At 37.5% G+C, this 14,971-nt stretch overlaps 1 protein-coding gene across 1 annotated transcript in view; it reads left to right on the forward strand.

Annotated features, from left to right (window-relative positions):
- EDC3 (enhancer of mRNA decapping 3) overlaps positions 1-14,971 on the forward strand; it is a 54,571-nt gene that overhangs the window by 17,796 nt on the left and 21,804 nt on the right. Inside the window, exon 4 of the mRNA XM_037833397.1 lies at positions 12,634-12,969. Coding sequence (XP_037689325.1) covers positions 12,634-12,969 — 336 coding nt within the window. The remainder of the gene's footprint in view (positions 1-12,633; positions 12,970-14,971) is intronic.

Genomic DNA, 14,971 nt, shown 5'->3' on the forward strand with positions numbered 1-14,971 from the left:
ATAGTAGCAACTTTACCTGTCCCAGGGGATTATTGAGTGACTTTTCTTCTTGTTACTTGGCTCCCGTCCTTAGTTAGAGGAGTGCAGGAGACTGACCTAGACAATTCTGTGATCTTTCAGCCTCTGACAGACAATTTTAAGTTTGAGTATGTGCTCTCTGCTGGCACAGCATGGATAGTGTGCATCGGTGTGTGCTGATGCCCAGTTTTGTAGGTATCAGAGTGCTGAATGCTATTTTCTGATTATAGAACCATAGTCAATTCACTAGAATCTATTGGGCTTATTATGAATGTTCTTTCAAAAAGTCGTTTTTAAATGACAAGCTATTCTAATTTTTACTTAGATTGTTTTGTATCCATTGGAAATAGTGGCAGATTAGGTCTTCATCAACCCATATAAAGATATAAGCTAAAGTTGTACATGACAATACCTTTTGAAGGGCAGAATTTAAAGTAAGCTAGGTCTTTCTTGGACCCCCATTTAGGGACAGTTTCAGAGATACTTTTTTTTTTAGAGAAGTTGTAGATTTACAGAAATAGCATGCATCAACTATGGGGTTCCAATATTATTAACCCTATTATTAACACCTTATATTGGTATGGTGCATTTGTTAGAATTGATGAAAGCATATTTTTGTAATTGTATTAGTAACTATAGTCTGTGGTTTAACTTAGGGTTTACTGTTTGTGTTGTGCCGTTCCATTTATTTATTTATTTTTTTTTTAATTTTTATTTTAGTAACTTATATTCGGAGAGATATATATATAGAGATACTTCTTGATGCCATTGTTGCCCTTCTACTATGATACTAGTGGCCTGGATCCCTGTGGACAGCAGTGTAGTGAGGCTTTAGTGTGCTCTGAATTCTTCTAGCTTGTGGTCTGGCACCTGTGTCAATGCCAGCATTTTAAGTTTTGCAAATACCTGAGTCAAGTGAATAAATAGTTGAAATTTTTAAAGTTTAAAAAATGTATTTCATGGCAGTTAATAGTATCAAAATTAATACTGACTTATTTGTTAAAAGCTCAAATAGTCAAGCAGTTTATAATCTCCCATGTGCTTGGAGATAACCCTTACTAGCAATTTATATATTATTTTTTCTTATATACTTCTATAGGTATCTTAATGTTATTATTAAAAATGGAATGGCATTATAATGTCTTGCAGTTTGTGTTTAACATTTAATAGTAGACATTGGAGATATCCTATAAGTTTACTTTTTTTATGAATGTACTATAATTTTGAAATAAACTTTTAATTTTAGAACAGTTTTAAATTTACAGAAAAATTGTGAAGATAGGATAGAGTTTCCTTATACCCCACACCCAGTTTCCCCTCTTAACATCTTACATTAGCATGGTACATTTGTCACAATTAGTGAACCAATGTTGATACATTATTAACTAGAGTCCACATTTTATTCAGATTTCCTTAAACCTAATGTCCTTTTTCTATTCAGAACCCCATCCAGCATACCTCATTATATTTAATAGTTATGTCTCCTCTTAGCTCTGACAGTTTCTCAGACTTTCCTTGTTTTTGATGACCTAGACAGTTTTGATGAGTACTGGTCAGGTATTTTGTAGAATGTCCCTCAATTGATATTTTTCTCATAGTAAGATTGGAGTTTTGAGTTATTAGGAGGAAGATCACAGAAGTGGATACTGTCAACATGGTTTATGACCTTACATGTTGACCTTCCTCACCTGGCTTGATTGAGGTAATGTGTGTCAGGTTTCTCCATTGAAAAGTTACTCCTTTCCCTCCCTTTTCCATACTGTACTCTTTGGAAGGAAGTCACTTGTGCAGCCCACACTTAAGGAATGGGGAGTTATGCTCCCCATCCTTGATGGTAGAGTAATTACATAAATTATTTTGGAATTATTCTGCATTGGAGATTTGCTGCCACCATCCCCCCCCACCCCCCATTTATTTTTTGTTAAACTATTTATATCAGTGTGTACTCATGGATATTTATTTTTTAATTTGGATTATAATTCAATACTTTATTTTCTTGCTCAAGTTTTTCTAACTTTGGCCATTGGGAGCTCTTTCAGTTGGTCCCTGTGTCCCTTTGACATATCTCCATCATTATGGTGATGGTTTTTTTTTTTTTTTCCAGCACTTCTGTACTTTCTAACACAATAGATGCTCCAGGCTTATCTTATATAATTTTGCCCCAGTCCTAGAATCAGCCATTTCTTCAAGGAACCCTGGTTCTTTTTATTAGAAATGGTATTAGAAAACAAGATCTTGGTGCTGGTTTGCTTGTTGCTGCTGGGTCTTGTTGCTTCTAGACCCTCTTAGCTGATAGACCAAGGAAACACAAGTGTGTATACTAATCATTATATACACACACTTATATATATATATAAATATTTCTGTAACCATCTGAATCTATGTTAAGCTAAATATGAGTTCATATTGATGTCTCCAACTGTAGTCCATTAGCACAGGGATCATTCTAGCTTCCTTCCTTTGCTTATCTGTAACCTCCTACTCCAGTAGTGAGAAACCTGGCTCCTATCTTCCACCATCCATTTACTTCCCTGCCTCCTACCCTTGCCCCATGGGAAACAACTTTATCAAATAGAACACAGTGCTTATATAGTTTATTTTCCTTTTCATCTTACAGATGCCATTTATTTCCATAGTTACTTAGGTCTCACACCTCCTTCATTGAGATTACTTTATACATTTGTAATACAGTTAGATTGTTTTATTCTATCTTGGGATCCCCTGACTGCCTAAATTATTTTTTTAAAATTTGCATATATTAAGTTCATTTTTTATGCTTTAAAGTTCTATGGGTTTTGACAAATGCATAATGTCATGTGTTCACCATTACAGTATCATGCAGAATAGTTTCATCACTCTAAAAATCTCTTTTGCCTCACTTATTCAACCTTACCCCATTTCTCCTCCCTCTTCTCCACTGGCAACCATTGATCTTTTTACCATCTCTATAGTTTTTGCCATTTCCAGAATGTTATATAAAATTAAAATCACAAAGTACATAGCCTTTTCAGACTTCTTTCACTTAAAAATATGCATTTAAGATTCATTCATGCCGTTTTATGGCTTGATAGTGCACTTCTTTTTAAAAAAAAAACTTCTTGTGTGAAATATATACAGAAAAGTGATAAATTTCAAAAAGCAGTTTAACATTTGGTTATAGAGCAAATTTCAAAGTATAGTATGGGTTACAATTCCACAATTTCAGGTATTTCCTTCTGGCTATTCTAATACATTAGAAACTAAAATATCTATATAATGATTCAGTAGTCAAAATCATTTGTTAAATCCTAGTTTCTGTGTTATAACTTCTCCTTCTCATTTGATCATTTTCTCAATCTTCAGGGATGTTTGGGCAATGACCATTTAACTTCTTCATGTTGAAAAGGAAAAGGGTGGCGACATTATAGAGTAAGGGAATACAACTGATTGATGTTCTGGGAGAGACCGGTACCTCTAAGTTTCAGGGATTATCTGTCATAGGAATAATTTGGAGGTTTTAAATTTCTGGAAAAGAAATTCAATAAGTAAAATTTTTATAGAGTCTTAGATAGAGCCGTGAGTTTTCTTTAGGGTTTTCAGGAATACTGTTGGTTGGGGCATGACATACCATGGCAATCTGTAATATCTGACTGAAGTTTGTAAAAGAGTAACCTCCAGAATGCCCTCTTGACTCTATTTAAAATCTCTTAGCCACTGAAACCTTATTTTGTTACATTTCTTTTCCCCCTTTTGGTCAAGAAGCCATTGTCAAACCCATGATGTCAGAGCCAGGCTCATCCCTGGGAGTCATGTCACATGTTGCCAGGGCGACTTATGTCCTTGAAAGTCATGTTCCATGTACGGGGGAGGGTAATTAATTTTTTTGCAGGGTTTGGCTTAGAGAGAGAGAGAGAGAGGCCACATCTGTAACTCATTTCTTTTTAATGTTGAATAATATTCCATTAAATGGATATATTGTATCCTAGTTTGTTTATCCATTCACCTTTAGAAGGGCATCTTGGGTGCTTCAAGTTTTCACTGATTATGAATAAAGTTGCCATAAAGTTTGGGTACAGGTTTTCATGTGGTCATAAATTTTCAGATCAACTGAGTAATTACCTAGGAGTGAGATTGCTGGATGTTATGATAAGACTTACCAGTTTTCTGTTGATGATTATTTGGGTTGTTTCTAATTTTTTCCCATTACTAACAATGACAGCAACTCAATTGAAAGAGTGCACTTAATTTCAAAACAAGTAATTTATTTGACCGTTAACAAGTCACCCTGAAATATTAAATAATGGTTTCACTGAAAAGTATACCTTAGATAGTGCTTATTCATTTTGCTGCTTAATCAATTCTCTTTTCCTAGATTGTTGACTACACATACAAAGGGTAAAAATACTATCAGCAGTAAAATGTTAATATTTTTCAAGGAACTTTTTCTTAAAATGCAATTTTACTGAGATATGTTCACATATCATATAATTGTCCAAAGTGTACACTCAGTTGTTTACAGTATCATCATATAGTTGTACATTCATCACAATTCTTGAACGTTTTCATTACTCAAAAAAAAAAGAATAAAAATAAATTAAAAAAGAACACCTAAAACATCCCATCCCTCCCTATTATTCATTTACTTTTTGTCCTCATTTTTCTACTCATCTGTCCATATACCATATAAAGGGAGTGAGAGCCATAAAGTTTTCACAATCACGCGGTCATACCATATAAGCTATATAGTTATACAATTGTCTTCAAGAATCAAGGTTACTGGATTGCAGTTCAACAGTTTCAGGTTATTTCCTTCTAGCTATTCTAATACACTAAAATCTAAAAAGGGATTTCTATATAATGCATAAGAATAACCTCCGGAATGACCTCTCAACTCCATTTGAAATCTCTCAACCACTGAAACTTTATTTTGTTTCATTTATCTTCCCCCTTTTGGTCCAAGAAGGCTTTCTCAGTTCCACAATAGCTGGGTCCAGGCTCATCCCCAGAGTCATGTCCCACATTGCCTGGGAGAGTTACACCCCTGGAAGTCATGTTCCATGTATGGGGGAGGACAGTGAGTCCATCTGCCAAGTTGGCTTAGAGAGAGAGGCCACATTTGAGCAACAAAAGAGGTTCTTTTAGGCACAGTTGTAAGCAGGCTTAGCCTCTCCTTTGCAGTAACAAGCTTCATAAGGGCAAACCCCAAGATCAGGGGCTCGGCCTTCTAAATTGGTAGTCCCCAATGCTTGCAAGAATATCAGGAATTCCCCAGGTGGAGAAATTTAGTAGTTCCACATTTTTCCCAAGTCCTTCAAGGGTACTTTACAAATGCTCTTTTATTCTCTGCCCAGATTACTCTGGGATGTATCAGGGCTCCACACTAACCTGCACAAACCAACCAGATCTCACTCCCTATTCAAGGTTCCATGTAATTATGGTGTTTGAATAAACTGACCATATAAGGTAAAGTGCGCTACAGAAAACATAGATTTTGCACCAAATAAACATCTCTTCTTTTGGTCTCACACAGAAGTTGAAGTTTGAAAACACAGTCAATATTTTCTTTTACCCTTTAATCTGATTTACCTTAGTCCTAACCAAGTCCATTTCATTCATAGCTCTAATTGAAGTTTGATGTCTTTTTCAGCTTCTTTAACAGTTGCTGTGTGGGGTAGCAAATTCTTTTTGAATCTAGACTAGTGTGGAAAATATTTGTAGCCTGGGAATTTGATAATGGGATATGGCTCAGACTTGTTTTCTGATCCAAATAGGAGTTAGATTTATCTGTTCGTGAGTCCCGTAAGACAAGTAGAAAGGTCTGCCAGAGATTGATTTACATAGCATTTAAGTAGCATTTTAAGGATTCCAAGGAAATATATTGGTTTCTTCTAAACACAATCATAATGCAGAGTATCAATGTTTTTCTCATTGACGAATGAAGAAATGATCAAGTATTTTTCTTATTGGGGTCTATAACAACTTAGAATTTTCTCCATTTTATGTACATTGATGTTGAGACTAGTAAATTGATGCAACTATAGGAATTTAATCTCCCTTCAACTCTGACTCTTAAGTGTTCTTTCAGTGATAGCAGTGAGAACTTGAGGGATTTGTTGGTTCTCGCTACCTAATCCAACATTGATGAGAAGTTTAACACAAGCAGATTTTAATCTCTTCCCTTAGGTAGAGGATGTTTAAAGAATGGTTCCTTTGACCTTGGTGGATGAACTGACTACTCAGAATATTTGTCAAGTGAATGAATGATCAGTCACAAGAAGCAGAAGCAAACCACTTGGGACCCATTAAAGACACAGATCTGTGTATGAGTATAAATTATGTTTGTTGAATCCCATGGAAGAACCAAAAATGGTGGTCATTTGGGGCAAATTAAAGTCATCCCCTGCTGAAATGTCAGTCTGTAAACTTGAGTAGTTTTTAGCCACATAGAGTTTAAAATTTTAAAGGCTGATTTAGAGCTCTTGCCTGTAGAACATGAAAGTAGAGAGCTGGCCTTTTAGCTCATTTGTTTATAGGCATGGGTGGTCCCATAGGCCTGACATTGTCTCTACATGGCACTGATTTCCCTTCTTTCCTTTTTTATGGAGGTAGAGAGAAGTGAGGAAATGGAATTGAACCTTTAAAATGAAAGATGTTGGATATTACATTGTTGCTGTATGGTTGGGCTTTAATAGTCTTTGAGTGGAACATTGGTCCCATCCTCTGAGCTCAGAAGTTAATTTGCCAAGTTTTCATGGTCCTGCTAAAGTTCTGCTGACTTTTTAACCCATTTGGCTGTGCTTCATATGTACAACAAAATTGAAAACCCTGTTACTGCTGCTGCTGAAACTCAAGAGGTTAATTGATTAACAAGGCCTAGCATTTGGAGTTGAGAAGATGGTCCTCATGAAGCCCATTGAATCTGGGACTAAAATATTTGTAATTTGACCTTCAGGTGGCCTTTAGCGTGCTAAGTACAGGTCAAAAGTTTCCCTTTACAATATGTGTGTGACAAAACCCAATAAACAAGTGGCACTGAGGGTTACATAACAATGGATTTGTTATGAGGTATCCTGGCCAAAGGGCTTCTTTGCCAAAGGCTGGCAGCAAAATGCCACAGGAAGGCGGCCAGCCTCCAGTATTAACACGTGCCTGGCCCTTGTAATTAAAAGGTAAAGGAATCTGGGAAGCACAGTTTATCTTTTTGAAGGGGAAGTGTTTTTCTCTCCCAATGGCCAGAGGCCAGTTTAATATAAAAGGCCTTTTGGGCTGAGTAAGCCAAGCACTGAGACAGCTGGTTCACCAGGACTTCCCAATATTTGTATTAAAGAATGACGATAAGGAAGAATGAGATAACTGAACATGTTAGCCTGCCTTTTATTAATTTTATATTCTCTTATCTTTCTCTTGCTGATCTGTAATGTCAGTATCTCTGCTTGGCTGAATGATTTTTTTATTTTTCAAACTCCCTACTTTCCTGATGGTGTTTGTAACATAGCTGTGTATATTTGTCAGATGAATGAATGGAAAGTTCTTCATTCAGAGGGAGCATGATAAAAATACCCAATACCTTCTAAAGACAAAACTCTGGGTTTGGTTGCAAGTTAATGTTTGTAGGGTTCTGTAGTAGAGCCAAAAATGTTGACCAGTGGAGATGGCATCATTAGGAACAGATTTAAGGCTTTTCCCTCTGTCAACTGTTAGTCTTTACAGTGGGGCATTGTGTCAACATGCTCAGAAAGAGCTTTACAGCTAGCCATGGTTGTTTTCTTTGCTTTTCTAGTTTGTGCCTTTCAGCAGCTCTTCATCGTACGGTATGATATGAAGCAGGTACCACTTATTAGCCATGTTTCTTTTAACTGAGCAAAATGTGTTGTTTCTGCACCCTCTAACCCCCATGCTTCTGAACAATTGTTTCTCATTGGTATTGGCCTAGTGTTTAGGATAGAGAAGCAACTGATGATCTTGTATAAACCAGACTTTAGCACAGAGTGTACTCATGTCTTTTAGGAAATTGGGCCACCTGCAGAGTTTTTGGGTCTTTGGAATCTTGCTTCTTTTCTGCTTCCTTCTGCAAATATTTTTATGCCTCTGCTTGCTTCTCTTTAGTGATGTCTGTATCCTTTTCCCTCTTGAGTTTTGTTCTTGGCTTGTCATCTGGTCACAGGAATTTGAGGTTTCATCCTAATGTGGATGGTTTGCCATTTTGCTTCATTTACCCTGCCTTTTCCCCCACTGATTAATCTCTTATCTTCATCTGTTTTTGTGATAGGTTCATTGCCAGTTCATACTGGACATGACTAAACTTCTTTTCTCTGAAGCCCTTGTCTCATCCTTCCTCTTGTATTGTTGTTGGCAATGTCATCTTGCTGCTCTTTGCAGTCACGCAACAAACTTGGCCTAATTTTTGATGGCCCTGTCTTTTTCATAGTTAATCTCAAATTGCCCCTTACTCCTAGGTGATACATATACCCACTGGGAAGAGACCACTGGGTTAGAGAGACCTATTTCCTAATAGCATGTTTTGATTTAGTATTGGGGCAGTACATTGATGATCCTGCAAACCGGACTTCGTCTCTTGTTCTTCCACTGCCTTCCTATATTGCTAATGGTGTTATCCTGACCTTGTATTTTCATGCCTGCACTCTCATTCCTAATGCAGCTCTGCTTTCTCATTCATATTTCTGTGGCACTTCCTATGTACTTATAACTCTTATCACATATTTTAGTTTTTGCTTATGTATCTCTCCTCCCTTCTATTTGAGCAAAATGTCTTGGGTATATCTTGATTATATACTGTATTTTCAGCTCCTAGCTGTGGCATATGGTATGCTCTCACTGAATGTTTTATCGAATTATTGGAAATAGAATTTAAGGACCCAGATGTTGGCTAATTTAATAGTGGTTCATAATCCAACCTGCTTATGGCAGCTAAGCTTCTCTTTCTCCCCTTCATAATTTTGGTCAGCCTTGGTCTTTTTTTTTTCCCCCAGAGACCTAAACTTCATCTTCACTGTTAGCACAACCCTTTTCCATACCAATATTTGGCATTAAGAATACTTGAGCATGAATTATATTTGCATAGTACCTCCTTTCAGAATATTTATTGTAATTGATCTTGTTAATGTTGATTAATTTGTTAACAAATATTTGATGACAGCTTACTGTATACTAGAACTCTGCTGGGGATACCACAGTGAGCATTTGATGTAAAAGAAAATTGAGTCCCTAGAAATTGGATGATGGGTACAAAATTATATAACATAATAATGAAGAACTGCAACTATATTCTAGAGCTCCTGTTAAGCAGCTTTAAGAATAGGACATTGCTTTCTCACCCTAATCCCTGAGTGAACTGGGACTAGTAGATACATATTTATGTAAGTATGCCATTATATGAAAAGAAAAGAAAAGAAACGTATGCTGAGTCAGCTTAAATACCACTTATTTCTGATTCTGTTTGGCAGGTAGCATTAGGGACATTGGGAAATTGTGAATGAAATGAACAAATAAATGATCTGAACTTTAATTTTCAGTAGTAAGCAAATGAACCATTAATAGATATAGTGAGACATGTTAGCAGGGTGCAAAATTTCACAATAGGAATAGGAAGATTTGGAGATTTCCTTGAGTGTGCTGTTCTCCGTTTTCTCTGTACATAATTGGTGTTTAAGAAGACTCATGCTGGGTTCTTACGGTTCCTGGGGCTTACCAATAACAAGATTTTACTAGTGGCAGCTAAATCTTTCAATATCTTAATTTTAATAATTATTTATAAGTCTTATTCTCCTTACTTGGCATTTTTGTTGAATAAGAGAGGATTGAAGGATTAGCCCACTTTGATTTACTGGTTATATAACCACAAAAAGAGACTGACCATAAGAAGACAAAAGTTTAAATAAATGTTGAAAGCTGGGGGTTATCAGATGTCCATGATGAGTAAAAGAGTCTACAGTTTTTAACATAACACTAATTAGTTTTGAAATGGGTGATTGTAAAAGTAATTAATGGTTTCTTTCGACAAAAAGTTGACATTGTATAATAGTTTGGGAAATTTTCTTGCTTTATGCCCATATTGGGTTAATTTTATAATCATAATTGTAAAAACTATCTGTATGACCTTTGTAAAGTTGATTAATTCATTAAATAAATATGTGCCAGAAACACTGCTAGTTATTCAACAATGAGCATAATAGACATAATAGGTGCCAGAAACACTGCTGGTTATTCAACAATGAGCATAATAGACATAATTTCTGTTCTCATAGCTTACAATATAGTTAGATGAAAGACATTAAAAATGACTACAAAAATAACTATGATTATGGTTGCAATGTAAGAAAAAATTACAAGGAGTTATGAGAGCATGTGATAGGGTACTTAAAATTTTTAGGAGCGTTGGGGTCATCAGAGAATGGCTCCTGAAAAAGTGCTCTTTAATTTGTGATCCAAAGGCTGAGGAGGTATTAGGTAGTTAAAGATGGAGGAAAGAGCATTTTGGATTGGGAAACATTTGTGAAGGCCCTGGGGTAGGAAGAAACATGATGATTCTAGGAACAAAGAAAAGGCTGGTGAAGTGAGAATCGGTGAAAGAGGGTAATAAGGGCAGGGAATAGACCATGCTAGGCCCATAGATCAAGGTAAGCCTATTGGATTTCATCCTAAGTACAACGGAGAGCCATTGAAGAGTTTCAAGCATGAGAGTAACTGAATTGTTTTTATTTTTCAAAGAGCATTCTTATCATGTGGAGAATGGATAGAAAGACTGGATGTTAGGAAGGCTATTTTGAAAGGAGAGAAATGATAGTAGAGATGGGGAGAAGTTAAGGATTTGAAAGATATTTGGGAAATAGTGTTGTTAGGACTTAAGGATAAGATTGGGTGTGGGGGTGTTAAAGATTCTCAGGTTTCTTGCATGAATGGCTGAATGTTTTATGATTTTTTTTTTTTTTAAACTGAATCTTGGAGAAGTAACACACTTGGGATTGGAGAGAGGTAAGAATTAAGTTTAGATGTGTTGATTTGAGATGCCTGTGGGGATATCCAAGTAAGCATTTGGGTATCTGGGTCTGAAACTCGGTGGTTCAATCTAGGGATACAAATTTGGGAGTCATTGGCCATTTAGATGGTATTTAAAATTATGGGTGTGGACAGTACGCCAAGGAAGTGAGGATAGGGTGAACAAGGGGTTAAGGACTAAATACTGAAGAACTGTAACCTTTAGAGGTTGGGGTGGGGGGCAGTAAGAGCTAACAAAAGAGGTGGATAGGGAGAGTAGTCAGAGAGATTAAGAGGAAAATGAAGAGCACAGAGGCTCTCATATTCCAAGAAAGGAGTATTTCAAGGAATGAGTTGTCAACTCTGTTGAATGTTCCTGAGAGGTCAAGTAAAATGAGCATCATGAAAAGTGTTAAGTGGATTTAGTGACAAAGGAGGTCACTGGTGGGTCTCGTCAAGAACAGTGGGTTGAAGGAGTTTTCTGTGAGAAGAGTTAGAGAAATATAATTGGGATGGTATTTGAGGTGCATATTGGGGAAGGGGATTTACTCATGATCATTCTGAACTCTAGAGTATTTTCAGTAATTGGAGGACTCATTGTCTCAAACGGAAGTTCATTCTATATATTTAGACCATGTTAGAGGTTCAGTTTGGCATACCAGTCACCTGGTCCACCCTTCAGGATGGTCAGATGGGGATCAGAGTATTAAGTCAATTCAGGATTTTCTGGGAATGGATGGCTTTAAAAATTCTATGGGATCGTCTGCCTTGGCCACTAGAGGAGTTGTTAACTGATGTGTGGTGGCCAAATAGGGTCTCGTAGACAGAGACTAGATGGTTGTTCTGGTATTGATGTGCACCTTGGTTTGGCCTCTGCAAGATCAGCTCAATATGATACTTGTCATCGTTTGATGGTTCAGAAACAGGAATTTGATCTGCTTACCCAGGAGTGATAAAATTCAGACAAAAGAGATCCCGTTAACCAGCAGGTCTAAAGACAGGTTTATAAGTCAAAAATTTACCACCAAATTATAGCGATAGATGTATATCTAGCTCAAGATCTGGAATCTGTTGTCTAAACCAGGGATTCTCTCTTGCAGGGGTCTAGCCTGAGACAGATTAAATTAAATTAAAAGTCAGAAGATTGCTTGCTTGGTAAACATAGAACTAAGAGCCAATTGAATAGCATCTTTTTATGGGCTTTAGGTTACAAGGATCTGGCCTTCTTTTACTCTAGGGTTTTCTTTCTTAAATAGCTACCAGACATGCAGAATCCTACCATCCTGACCTGTGAGAAGAAATTGTTATATTCTTGCCCTTTCACTGCTTTTCTGATATTCAGTTGTCAAAAAAGCATCTATCATTACCACATTTCCTTACGGAGGCAGATTTGGTTAAGGTTTTCAGGAGTACTGCTTATTTTGTATTTGCTAACTAGTTACCTAGGTAATATTTAAAATCTCTTATTCCATATGAAATTTGTGGTAGGTTGTGTGTATTTAATTTGATTAGGAATAGCTTTCCTTTACCATCTCATTTTGATTCCTATAATAGTTTCCACAAAGGACTAGTGTATTGTATTTTCCATTTTCATTGAGCACTCTGTGGGCACACTGACTTTAGTCCCTGTTTATTTTCCAGGGTCATCTAGTAGCAGGCACCCAAATCAGGCAACGCCAAAGAAAAGTGGCTTAAAGAATGGCCAAATGAAGAATAAAGATGACGAGTGCTTTGGGGATGATATTGAGGAGATCCCAGACACAGATTTTGATTTTGAAGGGAACCTGGCCCTTTTTGACAAGGCAGCTGTGTTTGAGGAGATTGATACCTATGAGAGGAGAAGTGGTACCCGTTCCCGAGGCATCCCAAATGAAAGGCCTACTCGGTACCGCCATGATGAGAACATCCTGGAGTCAGAGCCCATTGTCTACCGACGGATCACAGTGCCCCACAATGTGAGCAAGGAGTTCTGCACCGGTGAGTTGCACCAGTTCCCATATCCCACTGGTTGCTCTTTCTTTTCTACTGTGCTTGAAACAGAAGGACCTAAAATCTGAGTCAGAGTTTTCCGCTAGCAATGAACTCAAATGACTTGGTGTGGTGGTTGGCCCATTATTATTGACTCTTGAGGATCTGCAGATCCTGCCCACTACCCACCTCCTACCATTCCCTTTTTTACTGCCCTAACTTGCAAGATAAGCTGTCACTACTGGCAGCTCTGTATCTGTAGTTCAGGCGTTGCTGTTGAGGTTGTTGGATTATGTAGTGTGTGATTTCCTGAAACTAATTACACTGTAGGATTCCTAAGCTTGGGAAGATTGTAGCCTGCCTTGGAATGAAGTTACTAGAAGGGTGAGAATAATACTGAGCATCAGCAGAGAGAGCTAAAAGAGCCTGAGAAAATATTTGCTGAAGTAGATGAAAGGGGAGAGTTGGAGTTTTTACCCACTCTGTCTCCCCAACTCAATCTTCTTATCTCTTGTTTAATTTAGTGACAAAAGTGAAACGTTTTCTCCTTTCATATGAAACTATTTCCCCAGAATTGCTATGAACACACACTACGGAACACAAGTGTTGGTTCTTGGCCAAGAAATTAGATATGGTGGCTTATTGGTGAGTTGGGACCAGTTGCATTGCACTGTTACTGGTGCATGATAGTGGAGGGCTCAGGAGGCCCAGCAGCCTCATGCCATCTGGCTTTTCTCTTTATTCTTAACAGTGATAAGGAGTGGAAATGAAGCCCTTTTTGCCAAGTGGGGTCTGTGCTGGAAAGAGAGCAAATAAGCAGTTATCTGGTTGAGCAACTTCCCCTACAGGTGATTAAAAAAATCTCTGTTCCATCTCCAAGGCACAAGCCTTGAAGCAGGTTTTTACTGAGTGGTAATCAGATGGCTCAGTGCTGGGGACACTTTCCAATTGGAACTACTAGACAAATGTTAGGATCAGAATAAAGCAAACTATCTGGAATACTTGGAGAAACAACCTAGGATCATAAAAAGTTAGATCACTTGATCGCCTCATATAATTTTCTCATTTTACACGAGGACATTGAGGCCAGAGAAGTAAAGGCTTTCACAAACATTACCCTGCACAGATCTTTTAGCATTGTGGTATTCATATCCTAGACTCCCAAACACCTTATTTTCCACTAATCCTGAGTAGCAAAAGAACAATGTGTTTATAGTTTATTTGGCTATGGCTTGGATTTTAGGATTCTGACTGTGGCAGCTTGCTGCTGGTGTCCTACATAAAGACTGCATGCAAAATGGTGTCAGTAGTATATAAGCCGTTATTCTCTGGCATCTCATACTTTATCTCCTTTTGGCAATATTTATTGCCAACTGTGGTGGTCCATTGATTGGAAAAACACTTTCAGGAAGCAACTAAATTTAGCCCTTTGTTTAACCTAAGTCTTTTCCCTCTGGAAAGCTCTTTGGAGTCTTTTGGCAGTGCTGCTGTATTCAGCAGTCACGGATTGTTACACATTCCTCCAGCTTGGGCCTGGCTTGTTGAATAATGGTTTCCAGTAGTCACGCCCCTGAGTTGATTGATCAGGGTCTGTCTGGATCCAGACTTGTAATTTAAAAACTCTTTGGAGACAGATTGTGTGTGTGTGTGTGTTTGTGTGTGTATTAAACTTTAGTTATAAAATGCTAGGTATGTTGTGAGCACTCTTATGTTCAGTGGTGAGAGATCCTCAAAGAACACACTGCGTATGAAAGTGATGAGGCTTCAGAGAGGAATCTTTGTGCAATACACATAATATTCTAAAAGAAATATTTGAGACAATTTGGGTCAGTCAGAGGTGTTTATTATATGTGTTATTCTAAGACAGTCCTTGCCTCCACGTTAATAAAATGTGATAGGAAATGGACAGATACAGTATGTGCCCAGAGTCCAGTGGGGGTGTGGACATTAAGAGCTCTAGGTTTTGTGAGGTAGGAGAGATTCTGAAGGTTGGGTTGGTCAGGGAAGGCTT

The sequence above is a fragment of the Choloepus didactylus genome, chromosome 4 (genome assembly GCF_015220235.1).
Source record: "Choloepus didactylus isolate mChoDid1 chromosome 4, mChoDid1.pri, whole genome shotgun sequence".
NCBI lineage: Eukaryota > Metazoa > Chordata > Mammalia > Pilosa > Megalonychidae > Choloepus > Choloepus didactylus.